Here is a 13,093-nt window from a genome sequence, read left to right as displayed (position 1 = left end):
AATTGGAAAATTCAAGGCTGGTTCCTAAGGTGCATATAATTTATAGAGCAGGGTTGAGAGAAGGCTGAGATTTTTTTTCCAAGTGGGATTTGGTTACATGACAAATATTGGAGTTTGGGGGAAGGGCAGTGTGGCTTGTAGAAACAGATACCAAGGAGATCCAAACTAAAACGTGTACCAAATGATACCTTTATTTATTCAACAAAATGATTAAGCCTCTCCTGTGTGCCAGGAACTGTCCTACATGGGGACAATATAATCGATAATGTCAAGTCCCTGTCTTCACAGAGCCGAGTGTCATATGAGAGAACAGACATTAAACAAGTAGAGTATGTGTGTGAGGTGGTGAGGAAGCCGAATAAGGGTGATACAGAGTCCTGGGGTGGGGAGATGCTATCTTATCCAAGGTAGCTAGAGACCGCTCCGATGCGATGTTTGACACAGGAGCAGAAACCTGAGGAGAAAGAGAGTGAATCATTAAGTGTGTGAGAAGAGCACTCCAGATGGAGGGGCAGTGATTGTAAAGGCTGCTAGACAGCCTACTTGGAGAGTTTGAGGAGCCCGGGGCAGGTGGGTCTGGCTGGAATAGAGAGACGGAAGGATGGGGGTAGGAAATGAGACAAGAGCAGGGAGCTGGGGTGCAGGCTCTTAGAGGCCGCTGTAAACGCTGGCTTTGTCCTGAGTAAGATGGGAGGCCATTGGCGGGTGTTGAGCAGAAGAGTGACATAATCCGAGGTATTTCAGAAGGACCACTCTGACTCCTGAGGGGAGAACAGGCCCCAGGAGGGGGTGGGGGTTGAAAGCAGGGAGATGAGTAGGGGAGGAAGGCAAGGGAGGAATCTTGGTGTCTTACACCAGGACAGTAGCAGTGCTCCGGGGGTATATTTTGAAGGGACAGCCAAAAGGACTCACCCATGGATTGGATATGGTGCTCGAGAGGGGAGTCAAGCATGTTTGCAGGGCCATGGGCTCTACCGCCTGTAAGCATGGATTGGGGCTTTCCTTTTAAAGAGGCGGAACAGACTGCAGGAGAAGCAGGTTGGTAGTGTAGGCAGGTGGGAAGCGAGAACTGGAAACTAGGGGTTCTGCTGTGGACATCTGGAATTTGAGGTGCCTGTGATACATCCAAGTAGAGGGGGTGAGCCACTGGATATAACCCTTTGGAATTTGGAGCAGGAGATAAACATAGGAGTTACCAGTGTCTAAATGGTATTTAAAGTCAGCAGGGGATGAGATAGCCAAAGGAAGGGGAAGAAATGGAAATGCAAGAACGGATCCTTTGGGCTGTCCAATGTGTAGGGCCTGGGGAGACGAGGAGGAACTAGCAAAGATGAAAAGTCAGGGAAAGTCAGTGAGATGGACGATTAAGGAGAATGATGCCACGGGAACCAAGGGAAGAGAACGTTTCAAGGAGGGGAAAGTGATCAGCTGTGTTAAATGCTGTTGATGGAAACATTGGGAACTGATCATTGGGTTCCATAATGTGGACATTACTGGGGACCTTGATAAGTGTTTTCAGTGGAGTGGTGAGGAAGAAGGGCCGACTGGGTTAGATCTAAGAGAGGGTGCAAGGACAAGCAGGGATAGCAAACAATTATTTTCGAGGTTTTTAAAAAGGGAAGCAGAAAAATGGAGCGGTTGTCAGGGTAATGAAAGATTTGATGGACTGAATTTTGTGTCCCCCCCCCCCCCCCCCCCCCGCCATTCATAGGTTGAAGCCCTAATCCTCAGTGTGACAGTATTTGGGGACAGGGCCTTTAAGGAAATAACTGAGGTCAAATGGGGTGAGAAGTACAGGCCCTAATTCAGTAGGACCGGTGTCCTTATAAGAAGAGGAGGAGACACGAGGGATGTACGTATCTGCATGGAGGCAAGGCAGCAGTCATCTGCAAGCCAGGGAGAAGGGCCTCCATCTTGGACTTCCAGCCTCCAGAAATGGGAGAAAGAAATTTCTGTTGTTTGAGCCCCACAGTCTGCGGGTTTTGGTCATGGCAGCCCCAACAGACTAATACAAAAATCAAGGGAAACCTGTTGTTTGGAGAGTGGGGCGGGGGAATACTGTAGCATGTTTCTTTTCTGAAATGAGCAGTGAGCAGAGTGGGGAGTTCTGGGAGCAAGGTTCCTGGGTTGGAGAGATGGAATGGGGTCTAGTACAGACCCCACGTGGATAGAGGTTTGCTTTTGATACGAATGCCAGCAGATGCATAGATGTGGTGGGAAGGTAGGGGATTCTCTTCTGAATCCTTTGGTTTTCTTGGTGAAATAGGAGGCCAGGTCATGAGTGGGGAGGGGAAGTTGGGTAGAAAGGGGAGTTTGAGAAGAAAGTAAGAAATAATTTCATCTTTTCAGGGTGGGGGAGCGAACAGACTAGAGAGATATCGTCAGGCAATTGGGCGATGCTAAGGGCCCACTGAAATTAGTGATCGTGGATTTAAAGTGAGGCTAGTCCTCGTGTTCTTGTGTTTTTCTCCAGGATCATTTCTGCAGGGTTGGGTGGAGAGTCAGATCCAAGCGGGGGCTTTGTCACGAATGACAGGGAGACCCACAGGCAGGAGAGGTTGTAATGATGGTCTGGAGAATCTAAGCGGAGAGAGGATGAAGGAAGGCACGTGGGGGCAGGAGGGGAACAGTGGGAAGCACGTGGAGGCACTGCGTTGTGGGTCCCCGAGCAGAGTCAGATTATTACAGCGGGTGAGCCAGAGAGATGGGAGCTTGTGGTCGTAGGAGGCTGGAAATTCAAACTCTGCAGACGGTGCAGTTGGAATCCAGCCAGGTCCGGGGGGTGACCGACTGTATGGCTGAGGTAGGGGGAACAAGAACAGAGAACGGGTCATGGAATTAAGAAGGCTGTGTGGATACTGAATTACTCTGGTTCTGCAGCGGCAGCAAGCTGGGTGCTAAAATCTTCAAGGAACGAGGAGGGATGTGGGGCTGTGTAGATGCTGAACCACGGAGGGGCAGTCAGTTATAGAAAGGCATCAGCTTTAAGGCGGGCCACTTTTTAAAAAAAAGCGGTAATGGCCAGGAACAGGGCTTCTCAACAGCGGCCCATTAACAGTTTGGACTGGATATTTCCTTGTTGCAGAAAGCTGTCCTAAACTGAGCAGTTCCTGACTTCTACCCAATAGATGCTAGGAGCGAGCACCAGCCCCCGTTGTAGCAAAGACAAATGTCCCCAAGATCACGCCTGGCTGAGAAGCACTGATCGGAAAGCAGCAATGATGAGCTAACAGGACACCTACCTGAGCTCTGGTTGGAGCAGTTGGAAGGAGTGAGGAAAAGCAAGTAGCTAACACTTCATGAGGGTCATGGGGCCATCAGTGTCTTCTGGGAAGATCAGATGTGGGTTAGAGAGCATGGAGGGGAATCTTCCCAGAAAAGGATGAGAATATAGTGAACACCTTCGGATTTACGGCTCCGATGTAGCTCCTATCTGTGAGCCCTAAGGAGGAAATGAACGCGTTCCATGATGACCTGACAGTCGTGTGTTTCATCCGCTAATTTCACTTCCTTTGCCTGACCCAATTCACTGCTCAAATGAGTCACCTACTTCTTAATGGATCTTGCGGTGCCGATTTCAGTAATTATACTTAATACATGCTGAGTTTTTGCCACATAAGAAATCAAGAGCCACATAAGAAATCAAGAGAAACACCAAATATATACAGTGAAGCCCTGGGCAGGGATGAGGCACTGGCACTGTGTGCTTCCTCTTCCAAGAATTCTCTGACAGCTAAGCAGGTGCACTCTAGGACTCAAAGCTTCTAGTTAACTCCCTAGCTTTTCGGACAAAAGTGAAGACTCCTCTCTAAATGACAAAGGGCTGAGGGATGTGAGGAGGATGAACGTATCAAGATTGCCTGGCGTGAGTAGAACTGCAATAAATTTATGAGGTGGTATTTCAACACTGTTCCTTTATTTTCCTACTACTTGTATGGCCTTGACCAAAGAGTAATCCAGGCTTATGAGTACGAGATGAGTGTGGTGTACGGGTCAAGCCGGGACTTCCACCTGAACGGCAAGACCACATTATAATCCATGTAGAGTGTGCTAGCAAAAAGTGGATATGATGAAAGGCTTTCATTCCTTGATGAAAATAGCAAAAATGTGGCTCAGGGAGAAGTAAAAGAGTTACGCATTCAAAAGCAAGGAACTAGGGGCGCCTGGGTGGCTCAGTTGGTTAAGCGTCCGACTTCAGCTCAGGTCATGGTATTGTGGTTCGTGGGTTCGAGCCCTGCCTCAGGATCTGTGTGGACAGCTCAGAGCCTGGAGCCTGCTTCAGATTCTGTGTCTCCCTCTCTCTCTCTGCCCCTCTCCCACTCACACCTTGTCTCTCTCTCTCAAAAATAAACATTAAAAACAAAAACAAAAAAAGTAAGGAACTAAACATCCCCATGATATAAGTTCCAACTGCACAGATCCCTTGGTTCCCGTACAAAAGAGTGAACACTGCCAATCACCACGAAGAGAAATGTGCTGGTCCCTTGTGCTCAGCCATCCACACATATGATCAGTGAGGAACTGACAAAAAAGGACTTGGAACTCGAGAGTATAAGACAAGGCACTTTGTTTTATTCTATCAGATTCTTCAGAATTAATGTCTGGGGTCCTCTGGTCATCTGAAGGCTGGGCACCGCTCGGACAAGCTGACCGCGTAGCCAGGAAAGCATCAGAGGGCTACAGTCCTGAGTAGACTCCTCGGTGCACTCTCCCCACCTGTCCATGTGCATTCCGACTTCTCAGCAAACTTCCCGCAGCATGACCAGTGCGGGCGGCCTGGGTGACCTTTGTGTCCGTGGCCACAGCCCAGGTACCCACCTGCATGGTGGTTCAGAGAGGAGACAGAAGACAGCCATTAGAGTGAAGTCCAGAAGTTCACCAGGGAAACTAAAGCTTCTGGCAACGTTTAGACTCATGGATGTGAAAACGTTTAGTAAGAACCCGGTGAGGAGCCTCCGTAGCAGGAGGGCTCCCGAGGGCTGAAGACAGTCAGTTAAGACTGTCAGTTAGCCGAAGTTCTAAGAAGAGTGTTGTTTTAACGTTCTGCTAACTCAAGGAGATGAGCTGGTTTGGATTTTCACTGAAAAAGAATTGAAATAAGAGAGAAGGGAAGAGTGGCAGAAGTAAAAAAGAACGTAGTTCCTGTAGTGTTTATGCAAAACGGTGCCTGAGCCCATCTTAAGGCCCACCATCAGAGCACAAACACAGTAGAATACTTTAAAAGAAATAATTAGATCTCTTGCCTGAGCTGATGCCCCTACCCCCAAGGAAAGAGCCAGACCTTCTCCCCATCCCTGCCTTGCTTGGAATTTCTTTAAGGTTTTAAAAGGAACAGAGTGGACTTATAGTTTTTAAGTGCCAGGCTGCGGGAAAGGGTACAGATGGAAATCGAATGTCCTGGGGAGGAGCACAGGGCTCATAAGATTGGCGAACTGTATCAAAACTAAAAGAACTCCGAACTTTTCAGCTTACGATTTCACTTTTCAGAATAAAGAAGCGTTAAGTGAAACTTCTAGAAGTGTGGTATATTTACAGGCACAGATGATATTCCCAGCAAGAAAGCCTATGTCTGAACATCCTAAACCTAGTGGCTGTGCGGTAGGTGACCCCCACTGCTGGGAGACAGGCCCACAGGGGCAGGACTTGGGAGAGCGAGCCTCCTTACCTGGCATGGTGCCTCCACAGGCACAGCGAGCCGTTTTCTGGCCTCCGCTGGAGCAGAACGTGCAGCAGTGAAACACGCCTGTGTGTGAGCGATGCCTTTTCCTCACGGTCACAGTGAATGGTGAGCCCTTCAGTGTTTAGACCAAGAGCAGAGAACAGCACCTTATGAGTCAACAGGGGTGTGCTGAGCGTCACATGTGCTAAATGCGGTGTAAGTCCCAGGGCCTGGCCGTGGAGGACAGGGACCACGGCAGGGAAACAGACTAGGGACGGTAACTAGCTGGGTGCTCGGCTGGACGGCACCAGGTACAAATGCAGTGAGAGTCAAGGAATGTGTGTGGCCCTTCTGGCACATGGCCCACCTGATACACGAGTAAACCCAATCTGTGCTCCTGCGTCACGGATGTCACGGTCTTCTCCGTCCCGGAGGGGTGTTGGTGTGCCGCAACCCCGAGGCTGGGCCGTCACTCCCTTCCTTCCACCCGTCCCCCCTGGACATATCCATTTACCCATCCGCTTAGTCTAGGTCTATGAGGATACAGGCAAGGGAGAAAGGTGAATAATTCTCAAATTAGAAACTCTCCTACCTGCCCCTTCAAGGACAACTTCCACTCTCCAGTTTCTGTCCTACGTTAGACCACAAATATTTAATAAGTGTTGCTTACGTGCCTGTCCCTGAGTGGGAACCGTACTGTCTGCAAAAGCACCAAGCAGAGGAGTGTGGCACCTTAGAAGCCTTTCAAATGTTCCATCTCTCTTCCCTTAAAGAGTATATGATCTATTTTAATCTTTATTTATTTTTGAAAGAGAGACAGAGTGGGGAGGGGGAGAGGGGCAGAAAGAGAGGGAGACACAGAATCCGAAGCAGGTTCCAGGCTCCAAGCTGTCAGCACCAAGCCCGACACAGGGCTCAAACTCACAGACCGTGAGATCATGACCTGAGATGAAGTCAGTCGCTTAACCGACAGAGCCACCCAGGCGCCCCTAGTTTATGATCTGTTTTAAAAAACAAACCAGAGTTCAAAGAAATGGGTTCAAATTCTGATCCTGCTATACAGGGACTGTGTATTTCAGCAAGTTTGTTTCTCAGTCCGAGTGGACAATGATCGCTATGCCCGAACGGTTTGGAAGAAAGGTGTGAGAATGTCTGCAAAGGGACCTGGCCCACCCCAGCGTGCGGTAATCAGACAGGCAGGAAGTGGCTGCTGAATAGGAGTCTTCCTGGTGCACACGCCACAAGCCCAACATATCACGAGACTATGGTATTTTATTGTCCCTGTCAGTATTGCTTTCTGAAAACTCCGTTGGACCCCAGCCAGCCACGACTGACCAAACAGCAAGGTCCCTAGACCTGAGAGACCAAAGCTTCCTCCATATTTACCTTTGACATTGGAAGACGTGGAGATAAATGTTTGGTCGGGGAACACCTGTGACTACTTGAGATTCTGTTGGACATGCTGAGTATTGCCCAATTTTTAAAAATTTGTAATCTCTAAACCAGAAGGTGTTATCCTTGCTGCGGAGGTCGTGTGGTAACCCTGGTAATGGCTAAGCACGTATGGAAAGAGTGACGCGGGCAGATGGCCAGGCAGAGAGAAGACTGGTCAGTTGAGGGGAGAGGGCCTAACTCTCCCAAACTGCGTTACAGTAAGTTCCAGTACGTCCGGTCACAGTCCGAAGAAAGCTGGAAAATCCCGAGCTAGATTATATTGCTTGAATGTGTATACTTGTTCCCAGGCAGATTGCCCACTGTGACTGAGGTATCTTTCCCAAGTCAAGAAGTCTCCAACTGGGAGAATGATGAAAGGCAAGCCTAACTGCCAGGAGGTACAGTAGGGATAGAGTTCTTCTGGTCACCAGCATCCTTTAGTAAGGCTAAAAGTAGCAAAGTCTGGGTCATTTCTAATGTGAACAGAGTAAAAAAGAGAATTCTATTAGGCCCCTCCATACAGCTGATCCTATGAGACATGTCCCCACGTCCTGAGATGGTAGAAGCCAGAGGAGCCAAGGGGAAAGGAGCCCAGGGAGGCACACACGTGGGTCCCACTCACTTACCTGCACATGCTGCTCTTTGACGCAGACCAACACGGTATAGATGCCAGGCTCCTTGGGAGTATAGGAGACATAGTACGTCCCATCCTTGTTATCTTGTACCAGCGTTCTGACTGGACTGAATGCACATGGAGTTCAATAACCACTCACTCTCACAAGCTGGCCGCAACTGCCCGCTACTTTAGGGTGTAAACTCTACACCATTCAACCCGATATTAATTTGAAATATCCCCCAGCAGGACACTTCTTCCACTGGTCTCAGAAATTAATTTTACAGCAGAGGGGAAGCGGCATAAATGCTGATCCAACCTGATGTACAGATGAGTTCCTTGAAAGCGTTACTGTGTTCTTTGAGGGGTTCCTGTTGTACCCTCCCGCTCTCTCCTCTCTCCTGATTCCAGAGACATAAAAATACACTCCCAGCACAATGTAGTAGCAAAGTGGGGCTGAATTTTGAGAAGGGGGCCATTCAGTCCAACACAGAATATTTTTCAGACAATCTGAGGGGCAGAGCATTGAGTACTGGCATAAAACCCACACAAGAAAACACATCTGCTCCAAAAGGTCATATCACATTTTTTAACAGCGTCAGGGGAGTGGGATCTAACCACGCAGTTATATCACTACTGGGAAGGGCCTCAAGTTTCCAGTTTCATCACCCCCTATGACCCCTGACACCTGACTGTGTAATACAAACCTGTCTTTCTTATCTTTGGGGACTACAGCGACGTGCACGCTGTCTCCTCCCCTGCCCATGCTCTCTCCTGCTGCATCCTTGCAAAGCAGGGTGAAAGAGGCTGTCTGTTTCTCCCGGGCTCTGTGGAGATCTGCAGAAGATAAACACTCAGTCCTCATCTCAAAGGCCAACCATTGGTGACTGCATCCCCAGATCAGACACCATCTCGCTTTTTCTCTTTAGAACAAACAGTTGTGCTTCCTGTTTACTGTGATGGCCCTGCTTCCTTTTTCTTCTCTTCTGGCTCTTTCCCCTAGAGCATACCTCTTGGCACTCCCTCCTGGCGAGCCTGGTTGTCTCTCAGCCAGTAGCTGCTCTTGGATCACGCAGGATCCTGAACCTGAACCTCAGCCCTAAGGGAGCTAATCCTAAGGACAAACCTACGTATTCAGAGAAGAGAAGCTCTAGACCCTGTGAGAGAAGGTAGTAGCCCCCAAACCGCTCTCCCTGAGCTGTGGATCATGCTGGAACAGGCAGGGGGGTCGGTTAATCAGCTTTGAATCTTCGGCCCTCCTGCCAGCATGCTGCGGGGAATATTCAGTAGCTACAGCCTCTGGTCCAGCAGGTGCAACATGGCTTCTTAACCTGCGGTTCATGAACTACCATGTGGTCTTTGGAGAGGCTTATGAAGGGTCTAAGAATCTCCTGAAATGGTGTGCCCAAAGTAATAGCTGTTCCTTGGGGAGAGATCATTCTCAAAGGGATCTGTGACCTCCAAACAGTTAAGAATTCCCGCGCCAGAGTCAGCCTGCCTCTACGGTACCGTCTTGCTGTCAGGACCGATCTCTAAACTATATGTTTGAATGACATGCCTCCTTTAGGGACAGAATGGGCAAAAGAAATTGTTTCTCCCCCTACTGAATGGAATGCCTATCATAATCTTTTCAATGCTGAGATGTGACTTACATGAACCACAAAGGGCATAGAAGAAAGTACATTATAACCCTGTCTTCCTCACTCCTCCGAAACTCTCTTCAGAACCAGATCCAAGTACTCTGGGGCCTGCCAGTCTCCTCTCCGAGCAGGCAGGATTTCGCCCTGGCCTATCCTGTTGTCTTCTACGGGCACGGGCTCCTCTGTCATCTGATAGAAATAGCACGCTCCTTGAGGTCCTTGCTAGTTACTACTTTGCTCAACTGGAAAAGGGTCAAGCCTCACCCCTGTATGGGCTACGCACCGTACCCTGACCAGAACGAAACAGAAAGAAACGGCAAGGGAGGGGTCACTGTCCTTCGGACCGGTATGGCTCTCTCCCTTGGTAAACCAGTCAGGAGGAAGCTCTTCCTAGCTGGATGAAGGCCCCGGCTGAAAAAGCCGTACCTCTTTCAACACCATGTCCCCATCCACTGCCCTCTCAAATGCCTTCCTACCTTCTCCTTGAAGGACACATTTAGCTGGATCGACCTCTTTCGTATTGATGGTCCCATAAACTTCATAGCCACGGCACCGGCCTGCTCTCTGCTGAGGAGAGAAGCGTATCTTATCGTTTACTCCAGGATGGGCACTATATTCAACTTTGTTCAGCTTCGTGAGCCGTTCCACTACCACCCCCTTGGTGATGAGGATCTCCAAGTCCGAGCCACTGGTCAGCAGGTGCTCAGTGAACTCCACGCCCGTCCGCATGTCCGCCAGCAGCTGCTCGAGCTGTGCCTTCTGCAGCTGCAGGGAGTTTTCCTTCTGGACCCGGATGTCTTCCAGCTGCTTCAGCAGCCTGTCCCGGTGCTCCTCAATGGCCTTGATGTAACCCTCGGAGAACGTTCGCACGTCAGCTGCCACAGCCTCCACTCGCTTCTGGAGGGCACTGTTCATCTCTGTGATCTGTGCCAGGGCTTCCTCCAGGGCCTCCACGTGGGGCTGGGTGCCTCTGAGAAGCTCCCGCACGGAGTCCCCGTGCTTGTGAATAACGTTGCTGGCGAAGTCGTAGGGGTGCTCCCGGTGCTCGCCCACCACGCAGTCCCGGCACACGGGCCGGTCACAGAGCTCACAGAACAGTCTCAGCTCCTCTGCTGGGTGCACGGGACACAGAATGGGCTTCCCGATCCTGCTGTAGCCTTTCAAGTCTTTTAGGTCCACCACCGTGTGGTAAGTTGTTTTCTTCTGCCGCCTAGGGGCAAACAGAGCCAGGATCGGGACATTAGGGGACAATTCAGTTGGGAAACAGTCGGGCAGTTTCAAAAGCATGGGCGCTGAAGTCAAAGAAACCTGAGTTCGGTCCCTTGCTCTAACCTCTTACTAACCACAGGGTCCTCTCTGATTCCAGTTCCTCATCTGTCCCAGGGGGGATAGTACCTACTTGAAAGGGCTACTATATTGAATAAAGTGATAGTGGACTAGGGCTCTCTGGCCTGGAACGGGACTCTGCCAAAGGTTGCGACACTAAGGCTATGTCCTGGAACTTTCTCCGAAGAGTGAATTTGGCAAGTTTCAACAACAGCCATGGCCTGCTCCTTCAGCAAGCTAGAGGTGAGAGCATGGAGGTAACCCAGCACCAGGAGACAGAAACTATGCAAGAGGACACAGCAGCACACCCTAGGCAATTAAAAAGTGTCTGGCTGGCCGTGACATTAAGTCTCCCTAAGATTTCGGTAAAGCATTTCCATGACTAGCGCTCCACCACCCCAAAGCAGCAAGCTAGAATTTTCCTCGAGTCATCGAAATTATTAGAAAGAGTGAAATCAGCGGTCAGTAGGATCACACTTCTCTTAATTCCCCTTTTCTGTAGCCTTCTGGAGTTTCAAGGAAATCTCTAGAAAACCTGATGACTGTTGAGCGATCCCCCCAGTTAGCATTATATCAACTTGGAGCTTACATGCCTATTCTGGCACCAGAAACATGGCTGTAGAGAAAACAGCATCAGCTGTTTGACTGGCAGCAAGGCAGTCATAATTACCAGTTAAAAATAGACTGAAGACTACTAACTTGTTCTGTGGGTGAGACCAGAAAACAAATGGAAGGTAGAATTTAGAAACTATTTTAAGCTAATCCTAAAATCATGGCTATTTTCTATTCTGATGCCCTGGAATGGGGGAGAAGGTGGACAAGGGACAAAGAGTGATCCATGTGGCAAACTTCACCAAATGCCACGAAAGACCTAAATATGCACCCCAACAAGCACCTACCGGCCCACCTCACCAAGCTCCAGAGTGACTCTAGGTAGTACAAGGCAAAGGCTGAGGTGGGGCGCCGCCAAATAGCACCTTATACTGTTTGGAGGGCAGCGTGGATTAGCAGAAAGAGTACAGAATGCAGCCAGAAGCCCTAGATGTAAAATTCGGTTCTGTTACGCACTCCTTCCCAGCTGGCGGACCTTGGCAAATCACAGTGTTGAGCTTCAGTTTCCTCAAATAATAAATGGGAGTGAAAACAGTGCCTGCTTTTCTATAAGAGCGGCAAGGCATCAAATGAGATTAAGGCCAGGGGCTATGCTCTTATATTCTTCTGTTCAGCCAGCACCCACTACCATTATCCCTTATACAAAAAGCGATTAAGGACCCAAGGAAACTGTGAATGTGCTTCCCAAACCGCAAAAGGACTATGCAAACCTTTGATTCCACTATTACTACAGGTATTATGTAAGGGTGCAGGAGTTAACTACTATCCTAGAGTATTTATCACAGCATATATTGCTGTTTGACCTTACATGGCACTTGAGAGCGCTTTCCTTCCCATCTCTTCACAAGGGATTTCTGGCTTGACACCACTTTTTTTTTTTTTTTTCCTGCTCTTAAGCTACACCAGGTGGGGTATCCCATCTTTACCTATGAGCCTGGCAGCAGAAGTGGCAGAGGTTGGCTCTGCAGGTCTGACATCTCTTCTCCACTTCCCTGTCGCTGCACAGGTCACACACCAGGCCCTGGCCTTCCCCACGAAGACTCTCCAGCATCACGTCATTCATGGCCAGGTGGTCTATGGTTAAAGCCTTCACTCCACCCATGGGCAGGTCCACCTGAGTGTCACATACCGGACAGAGGATGCCGATCTGGGGCTGCAGACTGGGTGGCTTGAGTTCCTGGAATATTGACCCCTCAGAGCTTGTGTCAGAGTCGCCCCCTCGGATGTCCACTACCGAGTAGGGTTCCAGCTGCTCCAGACACGTGGTGCAAACTGTGTGCAAACAAGGCAAGAGCCTGGGGGCTTTGAAAAGCCCCATGCACAAAGGGCAGTGAGTCTTGCCTGAGTTCCCAAGTGCAGTCCCACTGGGGAGTTTGCCCACGAAGCCCAGCAGCGGCTTCCTGTTTTCTGACATATTCCCCACGTTTGTGCCCAGTATCAGGAAAGGCTCTGGGTAGTTCTATAATAAAGTAGTAGGTGATTAAGCCCACCCAAAGAGAAAGTTTCCAGAATTTGAGCAGAGACCATGGGGACTCTCTCTTCGGCAAAGCAAAGGGCAAAATGATAGAAGAGTCAAAGGAACCACCCACGGATCTATTTAGGAGGGCCCCCTCCTTTCCATGGCATCCCATACCAGAAGCACCCACGCCCTCCTCTGCCCCCCAAGTCCTCCGGCCCGGAAGCACTTCCAGGTCTAAATCCTGAGCTGGTCCTGATGCCAACTCCTGGACCCCTGCACCTCTCACTTCCTCCACTACCCGCCCCCCTCCCGCGTCCCGGCCCCCCCGCCCCGGCCCCAAGGGTCCTGCG

At 49.8% G+C, this 13,093-nt stretch overlaps 1 protein-coding gene and 1 long non-coding RNA gene across 2 annotated transcripts; both read right to left on the bottom strand.

The window, feature by feature from the left end:
- Nucleotides 1-173: 173 nt before the first annotated feature.
- On the bottom strand, nucleotides 174-2,865 carry LOC128773526 (uncharacterized). Its single transcript, XR_008417864.1, has 2 exons — nucleotides 2,687-2,865; nucleotides 174-454 (listed from the first exon to the last, which is right to left on the bottom strand). It is a non-coding gene; the product is annotated as an uncharacterized LOC128773526 (long non-coding RNA).
- Nucleotides 2,866-4,569: 1,704 nt separating this feature from the next.
- TRIM45 (tripartite motif containing 45) lies at nucleotides 4,570-13,075 on the bottom strand. The gene is made up of 6 exons (XM_019457985.2): nucleotides 12,211-13,075; nucleotides 9,823-10,556; nucleotides 8,414-8,543; nucleotides 7,720-7,834; nucleotides 5,666-5,792; nucleotides 4,570-4,818 (listed from the first exon to the last, which is right to left on the bottom strand). The coding sequence occupies exons 1-6, from the start codon at nucleotides 12,696-12,698 to the stop codon at nucleotides 4,670-4,672; spliced, it is 1,743 nt and encodes a 580-aa protein (XP_019313530.1). The 5' UTR covers nucleotides 12,699-13,075; the 3' UTR covers nucleotides 4,570-4,669.
- Nucleotides 13,076-13,093: the final 18 nt, after the last annotated feature.

Source organism: Panthera pardus, unplaced genomic scaffold (genome assembly GCF_024362965.1).
Source record: "Panthera pardus isolate Hobbes unplaced genomic scaffold, ASM2436296v1 HiC_scaffold_11, whole genome shotgun sequence".
Classification (NCBI taxonomy): Eukaryota; Metazoa; Chordata; class Mammalia; order Carnivora; family Felidae; genus Panthera; species Panthera pardus.
This window is presented reverse-complemented; position numbering and strand designations above follow the sequence as displayed.

What these genes read in the sequence shown, in the direction of transcription:
- TRIM45 (XM_019457985.2), bottom strand. Translation starts at nt 12,698, where the DNA reads ATGTCAGAAAACAGGAAGCCGCTGCTGGGCTTCGTGGGCAAACTCCCC. An exon ending in TTCTGCTGCCAGGCTCATAG is followed by an intron (nt 10,557 to 12,210) that starts GTAAAGATGGGA and finishes GTTTGCCCCTAG; the next exon opens with GCGGCAGAAGAAAACAACTT. An exon ending in ATGTGTCCTTCAAGGAGAAG is followed by an intron (nt 8,544 to 9,822) that starts GTAGGAAGGCAT and finishes TATCTTCTGCAG; the next exon opens with ATCTCCACAGAGCCCGGGAG.